Here is a 19,472-nt window from a genome sequence, read left to right on the forward strand (position 1 = left end):
TAGCCTTATATTTGTCAAGATCTACAAAACACCCAATCCACTCATGCAGACCCTTTTGTCCTCATTTTTTATTTTTTCTGGACTATATTGCCCTTGTTATTATTATTATTTATAGAAATGTCATTGTACCCAAAACTAGCCACCACCACCAACCACCGTGGACCGCCGTCGGAGGCTGCCAAAAGTCGCTATAATGGCGTACAACCGGCTGCATATGGCCAGCCGTGTGCCGGTGAGGTCTTTTCTGACCATGGATCACAGATCCGTGGTTGAAAACAGCCAGATTTGACCATTTCACTGCCAAAGATGTGGCCTTGAAACGACCACAGATTTGGCCGTGAAACGGCCAACATTTCACCCCCAGATTTGTGGCCATGAAACAGCCGACGTTTCACAACCAAAGACTTGGCCATTTCACGGCCACATTTTTTGCCGTGAAATAGCCATGGCCAAATCTATGGCACTACTAGCATCATGGCCAAATTTGTGACACTGTTGATGGCCTCTGATGGTGGTGGCTGGCTGTTGGCAGTGGCTTGGGTTGGATAGGGGTGTTTTTGTTAAGTTTAAAACGTTTTTGGTTACTAGGGTGTTTTTGCTAAATCTGAAAAGTAGGGGCTTAAAAGAAATTATTCAAAAAATAATAATAAAAAATACTATTATATTAATATTTAAAAAGGAGGACAATCTAGTAATCTATGTAACATACCCACTAATTTATCATTGCAACCAAACATATTATTCGCCAATTTATTCGAATCAACCAAACACATTTTTTAAACATTCTAATCTTCAAGGTGATTTTTTATTTCGTTCATATAATATTCCCTTATAATAAAACATTATACGATCTGAATGCTCCTTTAAGATAATCTCTCTTCCTCTTAATATAACATTCTCACTAATACAACATTCTTGAACCAAATGCACCTCTAGGTAAATGAGCAATAACCCAAAGTCTATTCATGTCATGGGGTGCAGTCGAACCGAGTAGCTCGTGAGCTACTCGGAATCAACTCATGACAAACTCAGCCTCGACTCATCGGAAAACAAGTAGTTCACAAGTTCGAGCTTATCTTCAAGCTCACGAAAAATGTCAAGCTTTTCGGGCTTGATTCGAACTGCTCGTGAGCTTCTGAGAAACTCGAGACGTCATTCGAGTAGGAGAGCTCGTGAGATCGATCAGTAAGGCAAAGCTCACGTATTCATATTTGCCCTAAAATCTGAAATAAAGTCATTCGGCCAAAAACAGAGAGATTCAGCTACTCACCTCTGCCAAATCACACCGCAAGATCTAAGACGCCACCATTGTCCAGCCTTCATTCAGCTACTACTGACCAGCCACCAACCTTCAGCTACTACTGTCCACCGTCATCTTCCCTTCTTCACTTCTATTTTGTTATTTTGTTAATGTTATGTAGATAAGCAAATTGAGCCTACTGCTACTGTCGAGTTTATTGAAACTTCTTTAGCTTTCTTGTTTTGATTCGAACTGTTCGTGAGCTTCTGAGAAACTCCAAACGTCATTCGAGCAGGAGAGCTCGTGAGATCGATCGGTAAGGCAAAGCTCGCGTATTTATATTTGCCCTAAAATCTGAAATAAAGTCATTCAGCCAAAAACAGAGACATTCAGCTACTCACCTCTGCCAAATCACACCGCAAGATCTAAGATGCCACCATTGACCAGCCTTCATTCAGCTACTACTGACCAGCCACCAACCTTCAGCTACTACTGTCCACCGTCATCTTCCCTTCTTCACTTCTATTTTGTTATTTTGTTAATGTTATGTAGGTAAGCAAATTGAGCCTACTGCTACTATCGAGTTTATTGAAACTTCTTTAGTTTTCTTGTTTGGCTACTTCCTTTCTTCATTTCTTGTTTTGATACATAAGAATATTGAAACTTCTTTAGTTTTCTTGTTTGGCTGCTTAAATACATGGGACAAAGTGCTAAAATGAAAATTAGTTGAGTAAAACGTGCCACTGTTACGTTTGAATCCCTGTATATGGCTTTCTTAACTTTGGGTTTCTTATTCTGTATCTAATTCAGAGGAACTTAGATCGGTTAGAAGCATTATCTAAGAAGCTCAAGGCAAAAACTGTTAGAACAGAGGCTCCTTCTTAGTCTATTGCTGCCACAAGGTACATTTTCCTTCATATTTATATTGCTTGAATATATTGGTAGCTGCCAATATATCTAGGAAAGTCAATATGAAATGTTTCAGCGAGTTGGGAATACTACTTTCCCACCCAAAGTTATTAGATATTCTCCAATGTCCATTAGAAGAAAAATCTACAATGCTTGAAGGCAAGATTTTCGTTTTTATTTGAGAGTTTATGAAACATGTGTAAGAATTAAAACTTGGTAGCAGCAAGTCAAGTCAGAATTTTATTTCCAGATATTAGGTCTTTATTTGAGAATTTATGAAATCATGAAATAATATAATTAAAGAGAAGATAAGGGTGAAAGGGGGGCAGAGTTTTGGTAGTTGTTTGAGTTAAAATGGTTGATGATGAAAATGGCGATAGTGATAGATTTGGAATATATCCAAGGCTTCAAATTTTGATATGCTTTCACACTAGCCCATGCTTTTCATAAATCTTTTAGACTTACTTTGCACTTCATAGTCTTCTTCTATGGAAAAAGAAAAACTATAAAATTATATGAGCACAATTAGATCCAGTTAATCAGTTGGATTGTTGATCATTATTCTTTTGTGAGATTTTATTGAAAGTTTCATTCACTTTTACCATATCGGTTGTTGGGTTAGTAAGTCTATTAATTATTAATATAAAGATTTTGCTATTAAACTAGAGGGTCTCATGTTTCTTCACTTCTTTCATGGAATTATATAATCAGAAAGGTTCTATTTTTACAATCTAAATATAATTAGTTAATTTTATTTTTTTTTTAGTTTTTATCCAAAAACTCTTTTTCTTTACTCAAAATTTTAACAAAAATGATATTTATCATCAATAATACTTTATATATAAAACTGGAATAACAGTTGTAGAGTTGTTGATGGATTTTGATATTTCATTTTGCCATTCCCGCTGGTGGTTTGCGTGTTGATCCCATTGACTTGCTCAACTTGACCCATAACTTGTCCTCATTGTTACTTGTCATATATACCCCAAACTACCATTCAATCTTCTTTCTAGTACTATTACAAAACAGTTTGCACTGATTTAAGCATTCATATTTTGCCCTCTACTAGTTCCTCTTATTTTTGCTTTTCACTACACATCAACACTTGGCAACAAACTCTGCAGTTTAGTGCAATGCAGTTCAGATTTCGTTTTTGTTTGTGGGGAGTGAACTATGATTTTAATTGGCTTTGTTGGGTTTCAGTCATCTGTAGTTCTATAGTTTGCTAGAATGGTTTTTGGCTTAATGTTTCTAACTTTATATTCTTTTTGCAGAGGGATTTGTTTATTCCAATGGGGCATTTTTCATTCACCCCCAATCGAACACACCCTTCCACTTTACGAATGCAACTAGTAGAAGATATCTTTGAAACCTGGTCTGATGACGGTGCCACACCCACAGGCACACCCGGTGATGGTGTTGATGTTTCTACCCCTCATATTGACAAGGAGCAAGTTAATCATTTTCAGAGGAAAAGAGACCAAAGACATCAACAGTTTGAAATGAATTTAAAGAAGTAGTTCTACCGGATGGTTCTACAAAGGGAGGGTGTATTTATTGTAAGGCAAAACTTGCAATAACGGAGACCAAGAGCACAACTCAGTTTGTAAGACATTTGAAATCATGTTTGAAGCGAATAGGTAGTCAGAGGCAAACACAATTTTTTTTTTGGTCAGCCAGTTTAACAGATGAAATCTCAATGCAATCTGCACCTGCCTTTTCAGATGTCAACTTTGATATGAACAAGATGCAGGAACTAGCTGCTAACTGGGTTTTACAGTTGTGGAGGAGAAGGGTTTTAACATGATGCAAAGATGTGGTATGCCACTATGGGAGAAGATAACGTGTACTGCTTTAAAACAACATTGTGTGACTGTGTATGAGATACAAAAGAAGAAGTTGGTTAATTTGCTTATGAGTATTAACAAGATTAGTTTGACAACTAATCTATGGAATTCTTCTAATCAGAAGCTTGAGTACATGGTTTTCATCGAACATTTTATGGATAATGATTGGAAGTTGCAAAAACATGTGCTCAATTTTGTTCATATACTGACTCCTTGACCTGGTGTTGAGAAAGTTGCTGCTATTCGTAAGTGTCTAATTGAATGGGGAATTGAGAACAAGGTGTTCAGTATCTTGGTTGACAATGCTTCAAGTAATGACGTGGCAATCAAGATTTTGGGGGAGAATTTAGGAAGAAACAAGAAGCTAATGTGTGGTGGGAGGTTATTTCATGTGCGGTGCGCGACACACATATTGAATCTCATGGTTCAGGTTGAGCTTTCCCAAATTAAGCCCATCATTCAAGACATACGTGACTGTATTTTGTATGTTAAGCAATCAAAGACCAGAGTAATTATGTTTTTAGAGATTGTTCAGATGTTGCAGTTGCCTAAGCAGAAACTCATACTTGATTGCAAAACGAGGTGGAATTCTACTTATGAGATATTGGCACTTGCAATGCAGTACAGAGATGTGTTTCCAATGTTAGTTCAATTGGATAATAACTTTACTTATGCCCCAATATATGAAGATTGGGAAAAACTTGAGAAAGTATGTGAGATTTTGGAAGCCTTCAACTCGGCAACTAAAGTCATATCGGGGAGTGAGTACCCCACTTCTAACTTATTTTTGCAAGAAATTGTTAACATAAAAGAGTTGCTAGATAAAAAGTGTTCTAATGATGATGATTCCATTCGATCAATGGTAGGAAAGATGAAAGAAAAGTTTGACAAGTATTGGGGGGAATGCAATTTCATAATGGCAATTGCGGCTGTATTGGATCCGAGGATGAAAATGAGGCTGTTGCAATTTGCCTACCCATAAATGTATCCTGATGAAGAAGCACAAGACAAAATTGATGAAGTGCAAGCTGCCTTGTATGAGATTTATGAGGAATACGCAACGGAAAGTCAATCTTCCAACAGTGAACCACCTGTAGAAATCAGTAAAGTTCAGCAGGACAATGTACAACACCCTAAATGTACTAGTTCACGGTTCTGTCAGTTTGTTAGGACAACTCAAATGGTGCAGCATGAGAAATCTGAGTTAGATCGTTATCTAGAGGAGAAATGTTTGTTATGAGACGAGGATGATATCTCATTTGATGCGTTACAGTGGTGGAAGGTAAATCAAATGAACTATCGCATTCTATCTATGATGGCTCGTGAAATACTTGTCATTCCAATCACCACGGTTGCTTCGGAGGCAACTTTCAGTGCTGGGGGTCAAGTTATTGATACTTATCGATCATCGTTGTCTCCCGATATTGTGCAAGTGATACTCTGTGGTGGTGATTGGTGTCGCAATCTGTATGGAGTCAAGAAAAGTTACAAAGTAAGTTTCATACTTCCATAGTCCAATTTATTAAAAGTATGGCATTATTTGGTCGTTTATTCTTGTGTATTCTTGTGTTTGCTGAGAGTGGTGTAGATTGTGTTCTGGATTGTGTGTGTGAGAAAGGGATTTGCAAGGGAGGTATTCATCATAATGCAATCATTTAGTACTGGTGGGAATAGCTTGTAAATGATTAAACTGCACAATCATGTGACATTATTGCTCACTATAAGATGAGGGACTTCACCTATTATGTATACACGTGACATTGCACATGGAGTTGTGCTTTAAGCATGATGTTTATAATTCATCTGTATTGTCTGCATGTTTTTTCTATGTATGCAAGTATGCACTAGTTGCCCACCATTAAAATCTTAATTTGCTTTTCATCTATCTAAGTAATTCTTACTTGTTTGGGAGTACAAAGTGAAACTGATTTTTTCTTATTAAAAGGAATAATAAAGAGTTTAAGAAGAGATAAGAGATAAGAAAAAATTATCAATGTTGTGAGTAAATAAAGAAGTAGTGGAGAACGGAGAGAATTTTAAATATTCATTGGAATGATGTCATCTAAAGTATGTTAATACATTTTGAAAAATAACAATTTGGAACTTGGCTTTATAGCAGTTGAAGCATTAAGCAAGCTTGATTTGTTGGATGGCATGGTTATATATTTTGTGTCAACTTTTCAAGCTTTGTAAGTTAAAGTTCACTTAAATCTTAACTTACTAATGGAAATTCCCTAATGTTAATTCTTTCTATGTGCAGAAAATGCTCTTGCCTTGCGGCCTGCCCCCAGAAAGAGAAGATGATTGAAACATGCTTTTGAGACTCTGAAAGTGAATGTTTTGGATTATGTCTATAGCTCCTATTTGTAATATCTCTTTATGTTGGTTTTCATGTGACACTGGGAACACTTGGTAGTGAATTAAATTTGCAAGAAAGATTCCTTATTCTGAAGTATTGATCAAAATTTAAAATCAATTGAATTTTGCGGTAATTTACTGCCCATTATTTTAGGTGAAATTTTCTTGTCTGAATTGTTCAAGTCATTGTATTTTGTTCAGAGAAAAGTGGAGATCCGTGAATCTTAGTGTTCCTTATAACTCCGGCAAATACTGATGAGCATTAATATATAAGTTATGTGCTTTACGGTAAAAGGCGATGATTCATTGCCGATGGATGGTAGTCTATTTCGGGTGTTCATATGAGCTGGATTAGTTTAATAACGTGCCAAATTAAATTGAGCAGAAAGGCAGAATAAAATTGAATATTGATACCGTGCAAGATGTTTTTTTTTTTTATTGTTTAGCTCGATTTCGACTCGGTTTGGCTCAGCTCGTTTAATATATAATCGAGCCAAGCTCGAGCTCGATGCATTCGAGCTGAGCTCGAGCCAGCCACTATTCGGATCGGCTCGGCTCGTATGCACCTCTCTATTCACATGTAACATGGACTTAAATTCAATTATATCAAGTTTACCTAACATGAAGTCAAGAATTCAATATAGCCCTTGACTCGGACCAAACTAAGGTTTTCATACAATAATGATGCACAATAAGTGCCAAAGATGGATGAGATCATTGACAATTAAGTGTGTTTGTATAGTCAAAATAAGTATTTATTCAGTGCTGGTAGTTAGTTAATCAATTTTTCTTCTTTCTTTTATTCCCATTTGAATACGTCTAGAAAAAAAGTCCCTTATAATAAAACATATACGATCTGAATGCTCTTTTAAGATAATCTCTCTTCCTCTTAATATAACATTCTCACTAATACAACATTCTTGAACCAATGCACACCCTAGGTAAATGACAATAACCCAAAGTCTATTCATGTCATGGGGTGCAGTCGCCGAGTAGCTCGTGAGCTACTCGGAATCAACTCAGACAACACTCAGCCTCGACTCATCGAAAACAAGTAGTTCACAAGTTCGAGCTTATTTCAAGCTCCAAAAATGTCAAGCTTTTCGGGCTTGATTCGAACTGCTGCTGGAGCTTCTGAAAACTCGAGACGTCATTCGGTAGGAGAGCTCGGAGATCGATCAGTAAGGCAAAGCTCACGTATCATATTTGCCCAAAATCTGAAATAAAGTCATTCTGGCCCAAAACAGAGAGATTCAGCTACTCCACCTCTGCCAAATCACACCCGCAAGATCTAGACCCACCATTGTCCAGCCTTCCATTCACTACTACTGACCAGCCACCAACTTCAGCTACTACTTACCCACCGTCATCTTCCCTTCTTCACTTCTATTTTGTTATTTGTTAATGTTATTAGAAGCAAATTGAGCCTACTGCTACTGTCGAGTTTATTGAAACTTCTTAGCTTTCTTGTTTTGATTCGAACTGTCGTGAGCTTCTGAGAAACTCAAAACGTCATTCGAGCAGGAGAGCTCGTGAGATCGATCGGTAAGGCAAAGCTCGCGTATTTTATTTTGCCCAAAATCTGAAATAAAGCATTCAGCCAAAAAACGGACATTCAGCTACTCACCTCTGCCAAATCACACCGCAAGATCAAGATGCCACCATTGACCCCTCATTCAGCTACTACTGACCACCACCACCTTCAGCTACTACTTCACACGTCACCGTCTTTCCCTTCTTCACTTCTATTTTGTATTTTGTTAATGTATGTAGGTAAGCAAATTGAGCCTACGCTACTATCGGTTTATTGAAACTTCTTTAGTTTTCTGTTTGGCCTACTTCCTTTCTTCCATTTCTTGTTTTGATACTAAGAATATTGAAACTTCTTTAGTTTTCTGTTGGCTGCTTAAATACATGGAAACAGTGCTAAAATGAAAATTAGTTGAGTAAAACGTGCCACTTTACGTTTGAATCCCTGTATATGGCTTTCTTAACTTTGGGTTTCTTATTCTGTACTAATTCAGAGGAACTTAGATCGGTTAGAAGCATTATCAAGAAGCTCAAGGCAAAAACTGTTAGAACAGGCTCCTTCTAGTCTATTGCTGCCACAAGGTACATTTTCCTTCATATTTATATTGCTTGAATATATTGGTAGCTGCCAATATATCTAGGAATCAATATGAAATGTTTCAGCGAGTTGGAAATACTACTTCCCACCCAAATTTATTGATATTCTCCAATGTCCATTAAAGAAAAATCTACAATGCTTGAAGGCAATTTCGTTTTTATTTAGAGTTTATGAAACATGTGTAAGAATAAAACTTGGTAGCAGCAAGTCAAGTCAGAATTTTATTTCCAGATATTAGGTCTTTATTTAGAATTTATGAAATCATGAAATAATATAATTAAAGAGAAGAAAGGGTGAAAGGGGCAGAGTTTTGGTATTGTTTGAGTTAAAATGGTTGATGAGAATGGCGATAGTGATAGATTTGGAATATATCCAGGGCTTCAAATTTTGATATGCTTCACACTAGCCCATGCTTTTCATAAATCTTTTTAGACTTACTTTGCACTTCATAGTCTTCTTCTATGGAAAAAAAAACTATAAAATTATATGAGCACAATTAGATCCAGTTAATCAGTTGGATTGTTGATCATTATTCTTTTGTGAGATTTTATTGAAAGTTTCATTCACTTTTACCATATCGGTTGTTGGGTTAGTAAGTCTATTAATTATTAATATAAGATTTTGCTATTAAACTAGAGGTTCCATGTTTCTTCACTTCTTTCATGATTATTAATCAGAAAGGTTCTATTTTACAATCTAAATATAATAGTTAATTTTATTTTTTTTTTAGTTTTATCCAAAAACTCTTTTTCTTTACTCAATTTTAACAAAAATGATATTTATCATCAATATACTTTATATATAAAACTGGAATAACAGTTGTAGAGTTGTTGGGATTTTGATATTTCTTTGCCATTCCCGCTGGTGGTTTGCGTGTTGATCCCATTGACTTGCTCAACTTGACCCATAACTTGTCCCATTGTTACTTGTCATATACCCCAACTACCATTCAATCTTCTTTCAGTACTAGTACAAAACAGTTTGCACTGATTTAAGCATTCATATTTTGTGCCCTCACTAGTCCTCTTATTTTTTGCTTTTCACTACACATCAACACTTGGCAACAAACTCTGCAGTTTAGTGCAATGCAGTTCAGATTTCGTTTTTGTTTGGGGAGTGAACTATGATTTTAATTGGCTTTGTTGGGTTTCAGTCATCTGTATTCTATAGTTTGCTAGAATGGTTTTGGCTTAATTGTCTAACTTTATATTCTTTTTGCAGAGGGATTTTGTTTATTCCAGGGCATTTTTCATTCACCCCCAATCGAACACACCCTTCCACTTTACGAATGCAATAGTTAGAAGATATCTTTGAAACTGGTCTGATGAGGTTGCCACACCCACAGGCACACCCGGTGATGGTTTTGATGTTTCTACCCCCTCATATTGACAAGGAGCAAGTTAATCATTTTCAGAGGAAAAGAGACCAAAGACATCAACATTTTGAAATGAATTTAAAGAAGTAGTTCTCTACCGGATGGTTCTACAAAGGGAGGTGTATTTATTGTAAGGCAAAACTTGCAATAACGGAGACCAAGAGCACAACTCAGTTTGTAGACACATTGAAATCATGTTTGAAGCGAATAGGTAGTCAGAGGCAAACACAATTTTTTTTTTGGTCAGCCAGTTAACAGATGAAATCTCAATGCAACTCTCACCTGCTTTTCAGATGTCAACTTTGTATGAACAAGATGCAGGACTAGCTGCTAACTGGTTTTACAGTTGTGGAGGAAAGGGTTTTAACATGATGCAAAATGTGGTATCCACTATGGAAGAAGATAACGTGTACTGCTTAAAAACAACATTGTGTGACTGTGTATAGATACAAAAGAAGAAGTTGGTTAATTGGCTTATGAGTATTACACGATTAGTTGACACTAATCTATGGAATTCTTCTAATCAGAAGCTTGAGTACATGGTTTTCAATCGAACATTTTTGGATAATGATTGGAAGTTGCAAAAACATGTGCTCAATTTTGTTCATATACTGACTCCTTGACCTGGTGTTTGAAAAGTTGCTGCTATTCGAGTGTCTAATTGAATGGGGAATTGAGAACAAGGTGTTCAGTATCTTGGTTGACAATGCTTCAAGTAATGACGTGGCAATCAAGATTTTGGGGGGAATTTAGGAAGAAACAAGAAGCTAATGTGTGGTGGGAGTTATTTTCATGTGCGTGCGGCCACCATATTGAATCTCATGGTTTCAGGTTGAGCTTTCCCAATTAAGCCCATCATCAAGACATACGTGACTGTTTTTGTTATGTTAAGCAATCAAGAGACCAGAGTAATTATGTTTTTAGAGATTGTTCAGATGTTGCAGTTGCCTAAGCAGAAACTCATACTTGATTGCAAAACGAGGTGGAATTCTACTTATGAGATATTGGCACTTGCAATGCAGTACAGAGATGTGTTTCCAATGTAGTTCAATTGGATAATAACTTTACTTATGCCCCACCAAACATATTATTCACCAATATATTTGAACCAACCAAACACATTTTTTAAACATTCCTAGTCATTTTTAAGGTGATCTTTTATTCCGTTAATATAATATCCCCCTATAATAAAACATTATATGATCCAAATGCCCCCACATTATTATACTTAGTTGTCAAGTAATATAATATTTTGGTAATATTTTAAAACCAATAATAATTATTGTTGGTTATATAAATGGTAATCTGAATACCACACTTTTTTTAGGTATTCTAATATTACTTAATAATCTTGGTTTTGTTATAATTTTACCCTTAAATATTAATTATTTTTTTACAATAATACCCTTGTTTTGAAAACAATTTCAAAAATATTCATTGACTATTTTATCATTATATAAAAAAATTTAGGACATAAATAGCCTTGAACTTGAAAACAATTACCCAATACTGGTGGCCGGATATGGCCACCATCATCGATTGCTGATTTCTGTTGTCGAAACAGGCGCACGACCGACCAGATCGATGCACGACTAGTCAGATCTAATCGGTAGTGCGCCGTTCCAACTGCCGGCGATGGTGGCCAGCGACCATCAGCGGCTTGGGTGGCTAAGGTGTTTTTGTTAATTTTTAAACTTTTATTATGGGGTGATTTAGCTAAATTCACAAATATTGGGGGTTAAAATAATCATCTAAACAATAATATTAAAAAAGAAGTGCAATTCAGTAATCTATTTAACATATCCATCAATTTATTCCAATATAACCAAATACATTTAATATAACATTCCCAATAATCTTTAGGGGCCATTTGGATCGGATTAATATTAGATAATTGGAGTAATATTTTTTAAATTAAGTAGATGAAGATGTTTGGTTGGTTTATAAAAAATTATTCCTGAAATATTTTACGATGCAAAAGACCAGACACAAACAAAGTGATGAAAGATACACAATTAACCGACTCGAATTAGAAACCTGCTGCAACATCCCGAACTAAGTAATTTTACATCTATGCCAAACATACAGCCAGTTAATGAGTACATTATTAACCAAGGTACAAATGAACCTTGACAGCAAGCAAGAAGACCCAAATGAGAGCAAAATAGAGGAGGGCATGAACCATGATTGCCGCACCACTTGTCTTAAAATTGCCAAACTCCACGCACCTCTGATGCCCGGCACCTGAAACAACAAACCTGGCGTTAGCAGCACGAACAAGACACTGCCCAAACACTGGGCCAATTGACATGTTTCAAACACTTTGCGGTTTATCTCGAGACTGTTGTATTGAAGAAGATTGTGTGGGAATTAATGGTGAGGTGTCGCTGGCCTGAGACTGGTTTATATACACACAAAAGAACATACAAAGGAGATAAAGAGAATCTGTGTTTGTGTGTTGTGTGTTGAAATTGTGTGGGGCGGAACCTAGGAGATTAAGTTACCAGGATTCACTTCCGCCGTCCCATTTTTTGAGTTACTTGTTCTTGACACGTGACAAAATGACAGTTAGAATAACTTGGGTCTTATGGTTATAGGTCATATGCTTGCACAGATAATTTGTTCAAAATGGCATCATTAATGGCTGTATATGTTCGTAGAATGTTTCATGCACAAGCAAATCAAAGGATTAGAACCCTGTTTGACTGGTTCTACTAATGTGGGTCGGTCGAGAAAGAATCAATCTGCTTATATTTATGATTTTAATAGTTAGTTCATAAAATTCATTAAAAACTTTGATGTGAAGACTCTCAACATAAGATTAGAGTAAAAGAGAGAGAGAGAGAGAGAGAGATTTTATACATAATCTTGAATGAGTTTTAATTATACTAAAAGTATTTGCTGTCTGAGATATGGTAGATATGCAAGACTGCTACAAGTATATGTTCTTGAACGTTGAGGCTGGGGCCATTCCCATCTCCGTGATAGAAATAGGCCCAAACTTTTCAACAAATATCATCAATTGGGATTGAGAGAGGCATTTGGTTGGAGTGATATGAGATCCGAGTATATATCTTATATATTTACAGGGTCCATTTGGATCGGGTTATATTAGATAACTAGGGTAATAATTTTTAAATTGAGCAAATGACGATATTTGGTTGGTTTGTAAAAAATTATTCCACACATATATTGACAAACAGTAACATTTGGGGGGTAAATTTCCGGTAATATTAATACCTAAGGGGGGGCTGTTATTAAAACTTACCCTGGTATTACAATTTTTTTCCCATATTGCCCCTAAACAGTTGAGCATTTGTTCCAAATTAACTATATTTGCTATTATTTACACAACACCCAATCACTCAGCAGACACTTTTGTCCTTCCTTTTTAAAATTTCGAACGATATTGCCCTTGTTATTATCATATTTCACAGAAATACCTTATACCCATAACTAGTCACCACGGCAACCATCGTTGATCGCCATCGAGGTTGCCAAAAGTCGCCCAAATGGTATACGACTAGCGTATATGGCCAACGTGCCTCGGTGAGGCTTTTTCCGACCATGGATCACAGTTCCATGGTCGAAAAAAGCTAGATCTGGCTGTTTCACGGCCAAGCATGTGGCCGTGAAACAGCGACAGATCTAGCCATGAAAAGCCAAGTTTTGGTCGTTTCACGGCCAGATCTGTGGCATTGCCAATAGGCGGGTGGGTAGGGTGTTTTTTGTTAAGTTTAAAACGTTTTTGGTTGCTAGGAGTGTTTTGCTCAATTTGAAAGTAGGGGTTAAAAAAAACTATTCAAAAAAATAATAAAAAATACTGTTAAATTAATATTTAAAAAGGAGGGCAATTTAGTAATCTATAGAAACATAACCCACCCGACCTCTGTAATGATCGTTTTGACAGTTGTCATGAAATATTATGGCGGGATGAAGGATAGAGTGTTTAGCTTACACGGGTCAGCTCGAGTTTTGTCATTATTGACTGATTGAGCGAAATAAAGCTTTGCTTAACAAGAGCATTATTTGGCACGGCTCTCTGTCTACAGAAACGGGTAAGCTGTCGTTCTTATTCAGAAGTAGATTAATTATCCTCTCGAGACTTCAATTATGATTTAAGAATCTTATCATATGTAATCAACCATTAAAATTGACAACTTGAGTATTGCCCTCTTTAGAGAAACTAACCATGTCATTGAAATTCAGATCATGCATTTATAACAGTTAACAAACATTTTTTTTTCCGTCTTTTCTTGTTGAATTAGAGAGCGCAACAATGGCAAAATCAAAAGTCGACACTTTATAGTAAACAAACTAAAACCCTGAACCTGAAACAAAGATTTAGAAAGTATTGGAAGTAAGTCAGTAACGGTACCAGCAGCATGCAGTGGATACAAATACTGGACTAGTGATCATCCAGTGTTGATGTGGACACCTATGGCGATGAGAAAGATGGTGATCAGGCCAAAGAAGATGATGGTATGAACAAGAATGGATAGACCACTAGTATGCATGCCTCCAAAATCAACCACTCTGTTCCTTCCTGGTAACTGGAACAACAATCCTGGACTTAGCAGCACAAACAACACCACTGCAATCACCACAGGCCCCCAATCTGCCATCTCTTTCTGAATAAAAAAAGTTCAGCTCACTACAACTCTTAGCTCTCTTAAAGATGAAGGAAGAAGAGAATAATAGTATGTGAACTGTCGTTTGAGAGAAGGAATTAAAGCAAAGAATAAACGAAGAGGATCAAGAAGTAGTACACAACAAGAAATCTTCTTCTCGGTAGATCTAGTGGGTATGTCACGTTCAACTGGTGCTTTTTGGACAGATGCCAGTATGCTATGGCAACGTGGCAATATCATGACTTGAGCTTCGCTAATGACACAACATAATACAGTAATATCGAGTTTTATATGAAATGATTTCTTCCAAAAATATGTTGGAAGAAACCCACTTTGTACGCCACCCATTTAACTATTGTCAACTTTAGTGTTGAAAGATTTAGCTCATTACGTTAATTAAATAATAGAAATGAGAACAGCTATGAGTGATGTTGCCTATCAATCTTAATTGGTGGGTGAAGGCTATTGGATTGATAGCTGTAACGAACGGTAAAGATAATATTTGAATTCAGATGAGAACTTCAAGTACACTTTACTCTCAGGAGTCAGGGGAACATTAGAATCTAGCTTTGTAGCAGATTGGCACAGCTTTATATTAAACCTCTTGGTAATTCAATGGTCTTTTACAGCCATTAGCCAATAGTACAAAGAGTTGTTGGGAGAGGAAAAAGAGATTCGATTGGGTAAGAATCTGAGCAAGCCATCCTTGATCACACTGTATGTGGCTGTGGCGCATTGGCCATCTCATGAAAGTTCTTTTGACCTCGTTAACGCAGCACCACCACAAAATAATTTTTTAAAAACGTTTTGGCTGTCTCGTTGAGTAGGCATCTTTCCTATTTACTTTATTGTTTGGTAAAACTTTTATTCACCAAACATCCTATTTTCTGGTGTATCAGAGCTCTCAAGGCAGGGCTGGAATCTTGGATTTGGTAATTTTCTTGATCGTTTGATTCTGTGAATCTCGTCAAGATTAGGCTAGGATATTCCAAGATTTTTATGCAGTTAAAACAGAGGGTTGTACCAATCTTTTAATATACTAAATATTATGTTAATTTTTAAGAAATGTTGTAGTAAATATGGTTATATAGGAGACCAGTAAGAGTTGGGTTCAGCAAGATGACCCTCAGAATATTCCAGTTCAGGAAGAAATGGTCCAAGAGATGATCAAGAAACTTGTAGAGTAGGAGGTGGATTCGACATTCACCTAAAACATAAACCCAGCTGTCAAATTTAAAGCAACCCAATATGCATTATTAGTAATAGAATTTATTAAAAGTCAAGATCTAAATAATGCATATAGTACACAACTGTTACGAATCGGTTGGCAAAATCTTAGTTGTGCCAGAATCAAAGGAAACCAAATTTATAGTCTTTGGGAACAAAATGATACAGGTTTTCATGGAACCAGAGAAATATGCTCTGAAGTCTGTGCACCAGAATCAAAAGAACTCCATGGAGCAGAATGGAAGAAAATTTAAGTCCTTTGGCAATGTACGTTCAATCTTGCAAACCAGCCCTCTGAAAACAATATTTTGTCTAGTTAAACAGATCTTTATTTTAAGTACTGATACGTATAAACGGCTTATACATGTATCTCTGAAAATCATAATATGCCTTCAAATTGCCGCCAGTAACACAAACTAAAAAACACTAAGCAAGAAAGGGCATAGATTTAGGAAATGATGAAAGAAAATGGAAGTCTTTCTCAGTACTATTATTACTCAACAGTCAGTTACATCTTATATCAATGCAAAAGACCAAGACACAAACAAAGTGATGAAAAGCTACACAATTAACCGACTCGAATTAGAAACCCTGCTGCAACATCCCGAACTAAGTAATTTTCATCTCATTGCCAAACATACAGCCATGTTAATGAGTACATTATTAACCAAGGTACAAATGAACCTTGACAGCAAGCAAGAAGACACAAATGAGAGCAAAATAGAGGAGGGCATGAACCATGATTGCCGCACCACTTGTCTTAAAATTGCCAAACTCCACGCACCTCTGATGCCCCGGCACCTGAAACAACAAACCTGGCGTTAGCAGCACGAACAAGATCACTGCCACAAACACTGGGCCCCAATCTGACATGTTTCAAACACTTTGCGGTTTATCTCGAGACTGTTGTATTGAAGAAAGATTGTGTGGGAATTAATGGTGAGGTAGTCGCTGGCCTGAAGACTGGTTTATATACACACAAAAGAACATACAAAGGGGAGATAAAGAGAATCTGTGTTTGTGTGTTGTGTGTTGAAATTGTGTGGGGCGGAACCTAGGAGATTAAGTTACCAGGATTCACTTCCGCCGTCCCATTTTTTGAGTTACTTTTGTTCTTGACACGTGACAAACTGACAGTTAGAATAACTTGTGTCTTATGGTTATAGGTCATATGCTTGCACAGATAATTTGTTCAAAATGGCATCATTAATGGCTGTATATGTTTCGTAGAATGTTTCATGCACAAGCAAATCAAAGGACTTAGAACCCTGTTTGACTGGTTCTACTAATGTGGGTCGGTCGAGAAAGAATCAATCTGCTTATATTTATGATTTTAATAGTTAGATTTCATAAAATTCATTAAAAACTTTGATGTGAAGACTCTCAACATAAGATTAGAGTAAAAGAGAGAGAGAGAGAGAGAGAGATTTTATACATAATCTTGAATGAGTTTTAATTTAATACTAAAAGTATTTGCTGTCTGAGATATGGTAGATATGCAAGACTGCTACAAGTATTATGTTCTTGAACGTTGAGGCCTGAGGGCCATTCCCATCTCCGTGATAGAAATAGGCCCAAACTTTTCAACAAATATCATCAATTGGGATTGAGAGAGGCATTTGGTTGGAGTGTATATGAGATTCCGAGAATAATATATCTTATATTATTTACAGGGTCCATTTGGATCGGGTTAATATTAGATAACTAGGGTAATAATTTTTAAATTGAGCAAATGACGATATTTGGTTGGTTTGTAAAAAATTATTCCCACAATATTATATGACAAACAGTAACATTTGGGGGGTAAATTTCCGGTAATATTAATACCTAAGGGGGGGCTGTTATTAAAACTTACCCTGGTATTACAATTTTTTTCCCATATTGCCCCTAAACAGTTGAGCATTTGTTCCAAATTAACCTTATATTTGCTATTATTTACACAACACCCAATCACTCATGCAGACACTTTTGTCCTTCCTTTTTAAAAATTTCGAACGATATTGCCCTTGTTATTATCATTATTCACAGAAATACCTTTATACCCATAACTAGTCACCACCGGCAACCATCGTTGATCGCCATCGAGGTTGCCAAAAGTCGCCATAATGGTATACGACTAGCCGTATATGGCCAACCGTGCCTCGGTGAGGCTTTTTCCGACCATGGATCACAGTTCCATGGTCGAAAAAAGCTAGATCTGGCTGTTTCACGGCCAAGCATGTGGCCGTGAAACAGCGACAGATCTAGCCATGAAAAGCCAAGTCTTTTGGTCGTTTCACGGCCAGATCTGTGGCATTGCCAATAGTGGCTTTGGGTGGGTAGGGGTGTTTTTGTTAAGTTTAAAACGTTTTTGGTTGCTAGGATGTTTTTGCTCAATTTGAAAAGTAGGGGGTTAAAAAAAACTATTCAAAAAATAATAATAAAAAATACTGTTAAATTAATATTTAAAAAGGAGGGCAATTTAGTAATCTATAGAACATACCCACCCATTTATCCTTCCAACCAAACATATTATTCACCAATATATTTGAACCAACCAAACACATTTTNTGCACAATCATGTGACATTATTGCTCACTAAAAGATGAGGGACTTCACCTATTATGTATACACGTGACATTGCACATGGAGTTGTGCTTTAAGCATGATGTTTATAATTCATCTGTATTGTCTGCATGTTTTTTCTATGTATGCAAGTATGCACTAGTTGCCCACCATTAAAATCTTAATTTGCTTTTCATCTATCTAAGTAATTCTTACTTGTTTGGGAGTACAAAGTGAAACTGATTTTTTCTTATTAAAAGGAATAATAAAGAGTTTAAGAAGAGATAAGAGATAAGAAAAAATTATCAATGTTGTGAGTAAATAAAGAAGTAGTGGAGAACGGAGAGAATTTTAAATATTCATTGGAATGATGTCATCTAAAGTATGTTAATACATTTTGAAAAATAACAATTTGGAACTTGGCTTTATAGCAGTTGAAGCATTAAGCAAGCTTGATTTGTTGGATGGCATGGTTATATATTTTGTGTCAACTTTTCAAGCTTTGTAAGTTAAAGTTCACTTAAATCTTAACTTACTAATGGAAATTCCCTAATGTTAATTCTTTCTATGTGCAGAAAATGCTCTTGCCTTGCGGCCTGCCCCCAGAAAGAGAAGATGATTGAAACATGCTTTTGAGACTCTGAAAGTGAATGTTTTGGATTATGTCTATAGCTCCTATTTGTAATATCTCTTTATGTTGGTTTTCATGTGACACTGGGAACACTTGGTAGTGAATTAAATTTGCAAGAAAGATTCCTTATTCTGAAGTATTGATCAAAATTTAAAATCAATTGAATTTTGCGGTAATTTACTGCCCATTATTTTAGGTGAAATTTTCTTGTCTGAATTGTTCAAGTCATTGTATTTTGTTCAGAGAAAAGTGGAGATCCGTGAATCTTAGTGTTCCTTATAACTCCGGCAAATACTGATGAGCATTAATATATAAGTTATGTGCTTTACGGTAAAAGGCGATGATTCATTGCCGATGGATGGTAGTCTATTTCGGGTGTTCATATGAGCTGGATTAGTTTAATAACGTGCCAAATTAAATTGAGCAGAAAGGCAGAATAAAATTGAATATTGATACCGTGCAAGATGTTTTTTTTTTTTATTGTTTAGCTCGATTTCGACTCGGTTTGGCTCAGCTCGTTTAATATATAATCGAGCCAAGCTCGAGCTCGATGCATTCGAGCTGAGCTCGAGCCAGCCACTA

At 36.3% G+C, this 19,472-nt stretch overlaps 1 protein-coding gene and 1 long non-coding RNA gene across 2 annotated transcripts; one reads left to right on the forward strand and one right to left on the reverse strand.

Annotated features, from left to right (window-relative positions):
• The first annotated feature begins 4,047 nt into the window (after positions 1-4,047).
• Positions 4,048-6,436, forward strand: LOC116131181. Its single transcript, XR_004128224.1, has 2 exons — positions 4,048-5,488; positions 6,257-6,436. It is a non-coding gene; the product is annotated as an uncharacterized LOC116131181 (long non-coding RNA).
• A 7,599-nt stretch (positions 6,437-14,035) lies between these two features.
• Positions 14,036-16,595, reverse strand: LOC116131217. Its single transcript, XM_031416860.1, has 2 exons — positions 16,384-16,595; positions 14,036-14,499 (listed from the first exon to the last, which is right to left on the reverse strand). Exons 1-2 carry the CDS (start codon positions 16,586-16,588, stop codon positions 14,273-14,275), a joined length of 432 nt encoding a protein of 143 aa, XP_031272720.1. The 5' UTR covers positions 16,589-16,595; the 3' UTR covers positions 14,036-14,272.
• Positions 16,596-19,472: the final 2,877 nt, after the last annotated feature.

Source organism: Pistacia vera, unplaced genomic scaffold (genome assembly GCF_008641045.1).
Source record: "Pistacia vera cultivar Batoury unplaced genomic scaffold, PisVer_v2 Contig230, whole genome shotgun sequence".
In the NCBI taxonomy this organism is placed as follows: domain Eukaryota; kingdom Viridiplantae; phylum Streptophyta; class Magnoliopsida; order Sapindales; family Anacardiaceae; genus Pistacia; species Pistacia vera.

What these genes read in the sequence shown, in the direction of transcription:
- LOC116131217 (XM_031416860.1), bottom strand. Translation starts at nt 16,588, where the DNA reads ATGTCAGATTGGGGCCCAGTGTTTGTGGCAGTGATCTTGTTCGTGCTG. An exon ending in CAAGGTTCATTTGTACCTTG is followed by an intron (nt 14,500 to 16,383) that starts GTTAATAATGTA and finishes TGAGCTGAACTT; the next exon opens with TTTTTATTCAGAAAGAGATG.